Source organism: Lathyrus oleraceus, chromosome 4 (assembly GCF_024323335.1).
Source record: "Lathyrus oleraceus cultivar Zhongwan6 chromosome 4, CAAS_Psat_ZW6_1.0, whole genome shotgun sequence".
Taxonomy (NCBI): domain Eukaryota; kingdom Viridiplantae; phylum Streptophyta; class Magnoliopsida; order Fabales; family Fabaceae; genus Lathyrus; species Lathyrus oleraceus.
In genome coordinates this window covers 492,374,317-492,378,539 of record NC_066582.1, presented here as the reverse complement: position 1 = coordinate 492,378,539, position 4,223 = coordinate 492,374,317, and the positions used below count along the sequence as shown (strand labels likewise).

The 4,223-nt window shown below is 26.1% G+C and overlaps 1 protein-coding gene across 1 annotated transcript; it reads right to left on the bottom strand.

Moving 5' to 3' along the window:
• Positions 1-1,415: 1,415 nt before the first annotated feature.
• Positions 1,416-3,891, bottom strand: LOC127138171 (probable polygalacturonase At3g15720). Its single transcript, XM_051064566.1, has 8 exons — positions 3,745-3,891; positions 3,493-3,624; positions 3,205-3,369; positions 2,838-3,045; positions 2,498-2,579; positions 2,134-2,242; positions 1,781-1,882; positions 1,416-1,643 (listed from the first exon to the last, which is right to left on the bottom strand). Exons 1-8 carry the CDS (start codon positions 3,889-3,891, stop codon positions 1,416-1,418), a joined length of 1,173 nt encoding a protein of 390 aa, XP_050920523.1.
• Between the last annotated feature and the right edge of the window lie 332 nt (positions 3,892-4,223).

Below are 4,223 nucleotides of genomic sequence, written 5' to 3'. Positions count from 1 at the left end.
TGACATAGCATGGATGACTAGATTATTTTCCTGCGAATTTTATTTTTAGGAACTAAAACCAACACAAAAATGAGATATAGGAACTCAAAAAAAAAATTACATAGACTAAAATAAAAAAGTCCTTAACTTACATTGACCAAAGTGAGATAGCGAGTTTTTTACTTTTAGGGATTTTACTACGGATTTTACTTTTAATCACATAGCATCTCTCAAATTTTTATTTTCATTTGGTTGATGATATGCACACTGATATGAATTGGTATATGCATACTGATAGATACTAAATATGCACACTAATATGGGCTGAATATGAACTGGTTTATGCACACTGAAATGCGCACAAATATGAATTGAATATGTCCCGAATACGCACCCTAATATGGATTAAATATGTACACTATCATGGACTGAATATGAACTGGTATATGCACACTGATATGCATACTCATATGGTAATGAAGATGGCTTACGTGTGTGATGAAGATGGTAAATATGTGTTGCATTAGAATTATTATAGGCATATTCCCACATTGTTTTGATTATACTTCTATTTAGTGTTTATATAGTTTATTCAAACCATTTCTATTGACTACTTTGAATCGAAGAGAAGTTAGAAACAATTGGGCTTTAAGTTCACATAATTATCTTTTAAAACTTATATTACTCCCTCTGTCTCATAAAAAATGTAATATTTGAACAATTCACAGTTTTTAAGGAAATGATTGGATGTGTTGATTTTGATGATAAAACTAATACGATTTACTAGAATACCCCTATTACTTGTAGTTAAAATAGTGGTTGGATTAAATGAAAGTCAATAAATAGGGGTACAATAGTGGAAAAATAATAATAAATATTGCATTAATAGTATAAAAGGACAATTATTTTGAGACAGAAAAAAAGTGCAAATGAGACACTTTTATAAGACAGAGGGAGTAATAAATAAATAATCTAGTCATCAATATCCTGTCACTAAAAGTAAAAAAATTATTCCAATCATCATCGTATGTAAAATTGAAGGGGACTACAAAAATCCAAATGCCATCAAAATTTAGGGAACAGCATAACTGATTTTGTAATAGGATGGTCAATAGTTTAAAATGCCACATCTATGAGGACCAAAAGTGCATTTAATCCTTATTAATATTATTGTCTATTAAAAATAATTATATAATTATAATACTTTTTATATAGGTAATAAAACATTCTTTAATTTTTTTAATATACTTTTATTACAACTTTCCGTTCATAATTTCTATCAAGAATTATGACAAAATATAATTGAATTAAAATAGGGTTACACTCTATAATTTAGAGAAACAAAGTACAATAGGTGTAAAATAGTCTTTATTGTCTTGGTTTCAAAGATCCTATAAAGAAGTTTCTGAATTACATTGCCACATATAACACATTATTCAAGAAAGACAAGGGACATTTGGAATAGTATCTCTAACAGTTCCATGAGCATTTCTACAACTAACAGAATCACTTTTTTCATTCTCAGCAGGTACAATGCTGTTTTGATCCAAAAGAATATCAAAACAACCGGATGAAGAACAATCCAAACTAATAGCCACTTTACCAACATAAGTCCCCTTAAATCCTCGAAATGTCACAGAACTCACCAACACAGATGATGTTTCCTGATAATTACAATAAAATGAAATTAAAAACATAGATTACTTTTGGTATTAATTAGTATATTATGTATATAAAATTAGTAAATAATAAAACACATTGTTAAAATTACAAGATAAAATAATATGCGTGAAATATGTACCTCCAGATAATCATGATATGCCTGATTTATGATTATTGGGTTCTTAACATTTTGAAGGGTGATTTGTTCATACGTAATATATTTTGCATAACCTGATCCACCCTGTAAGAAAATACAATGAAGGTGTTAAATATATATACTAAATTATTATTAAATTTTCTTTTTCTTTTAATTTAGTCTCTGTAAAAAAGGTTATTTATTTATATTTCTATAATTTTTAAAACAAAAGACACAAACTGAATCAAATTTTTGTGCTAAAAAAATAAAATAAAATTTTAGTATTGACAAAATTTCTTATGTTTATATTTTTATATCATATAAATATCTTTTTTAACTTTAAATATTATACTCACTGAAAATGTCTTGATTCTTGCTCCATTGCTAGTTTCTCTAAAGGTGCAATTTTGTACATAAACATTAGAAACTTTATCATTAGCTCCATTTTTACCAAGGCTACCAACACTGATGAATTCATAAAATACATAACATATATTAGTGAAAATATGAATACATGAACAATATAAAAAGTAAGCATACAAAACTGAATTTGGAGATGTTAAGAATCCAAACTCTAACTACTAATACATCATATTAACGATTAACATTTTGTTTATTAAAATAGAATATTAATATTAAATATGAAAAAAAAATTAAAAAATTTACTTCTGGTCAAATATGCATATCAAAGTTGAACTTTAAAAAAAAACTTTTATAAACCTTATTCCATGACCGGGTCCACAAATAAGCCTTGTAACATTGATGAAAGAGGAGCCACCATTGATAGCAATACAATCATCACCTGTTTAATGAAAGAAAGTTTATAAAAAAGTTACATATATATCACAGACAAAAAAACCCAATAATTTTAACGATAATGATGGTTTATATTAAAATTATTTTTCAGAATTTATATATTGATTCTAATATTTAATTAATTATTTATATTTTTTATAACAAAATATGTTTGAATTTTTATTTTCGAAATAACATAATCCTTTTGTTAGACATACTAAAAGAATAAAATAGTATAATATAATAGTATATAAACTTTAATTACCGGATTTTATGTGGGAATCTTGTATCAAAACATTAGTGGAATCAGAAATGTCAAATCCATCAGTGTTAGGACTTGAAGCAGGTGCATTAATTGCTATATTAGAGAATGTTGTGCCCTTGCACGCATTAATAGATACATGAGATCGTGGACTATTACTGATGCTCAAATCACTAACAGTAAGATTTTCGCATTGATGAAAATGGAACACCTGAAACATCAGAAATATTATATAATGTCATAATAAAATTACAATCAAATTCAAAATATTAATTTATAGCTCAGTTACTTAAGATAAAAAATTACATAAAAATTGGATAAAAATTAAAGTATAACTATTGATTTCCTTAAGAAATTAATTAATTTATACCCCTGGTCGATCACAATCTGAACAACCCCACCAAGTAGAACCACTTCCATCGATTACTCCTTGACTATTGCCTTCAACTGTGAGTCCATTTAAATTTTCAACGACAATCCAATATGGTCCAGCTTCCCACTCATCTTTAGAAGGTGCAACTATTTTTCCTTCAAACTGCAATTTAATATAGAAAAAATAAATATGATTTATTTAATTATTTTACACAGCTCCTAAATATTTTTATTACATATGTACATTTTTTTAAAGATTCATACTAGTATAATTAATATTATATACCTTAATGAGAATTTCAGAATTGCAGGGACCGCTAAAATCTATTTTCTTCACCAAGAATGATTTTTCAGATGGTATAACTAATGTTGACATTCCTTCTGCTTTACATGCACTACTCCATGCACTTGAAAATGCCTACAATTCAATATATAAATATAACAAATAATAAATATTGCTAAGGTCATTCAATTATTATAAAATGATATGAAATAAATATAAATTAAAATTATGTAGATAAAACATAAAAACATATACTTTTGTATCATCAGATTTGCCATCACCAGTTGCACCATATTGCATCACATTATAAGTAGTACCATATGTGGTTCCAACATGGAACCTTATACACAGACAAGGTGAAATAAAAGAGAGAATTAAAACATAAACAATGAATCCTTGCATGTTGACTAGAGTGAAATGAAACAATTGATAATAATTAAGTTTTACTATGATGATTTGTGATGGAAGTATAGTTCTGGCAGTTTGGAGGTTAAATAGAAAATTACATGCACGCAACTCTTTTATTTTAATATATAAATACTAATTTAAATATTAAAAAAATGGAAAACAGGTATTTTTAAAATCAAAATAAAATAAAATGGAAAAAGTTATTTTTATGAAAGGAATAGGTTATTTTTATAAATGGAATCATATTTACTTTTTTATAAATAATATTTTGTTTACTTCGATTACTATGGTAGCCTTAACCGTATTCATAAAATGAAAAAAAAATA

What these genes read in the sequence shown, in the direction of transcription:
- LOC127138171 (XM_051064566.1), bottom strand. Translation starts at nt 3,891, where the DNA reads ATGCAAGGATTCATTGTTTATGTTTTAATTCTCTCTTTTATTTCACCT. An exon ending in CAGATTGTGATCGACCAGGG is followed by an intron (nt 3,046 to 3,204) that starts GTATAAATTAAT and finishes CTGATGTTTCAG; the next exon opens with GTGTTCCATTTTCATCAATG. An exon ending in GGACCCGGTCATGGAATAAG is followed by an intron (nt 2,243 to 2,497) that starts GTTTATAAAAGT and finishes TGAATTCATCAG; the next exon opens with TGTTGGTAGCCTTGGTAAAA.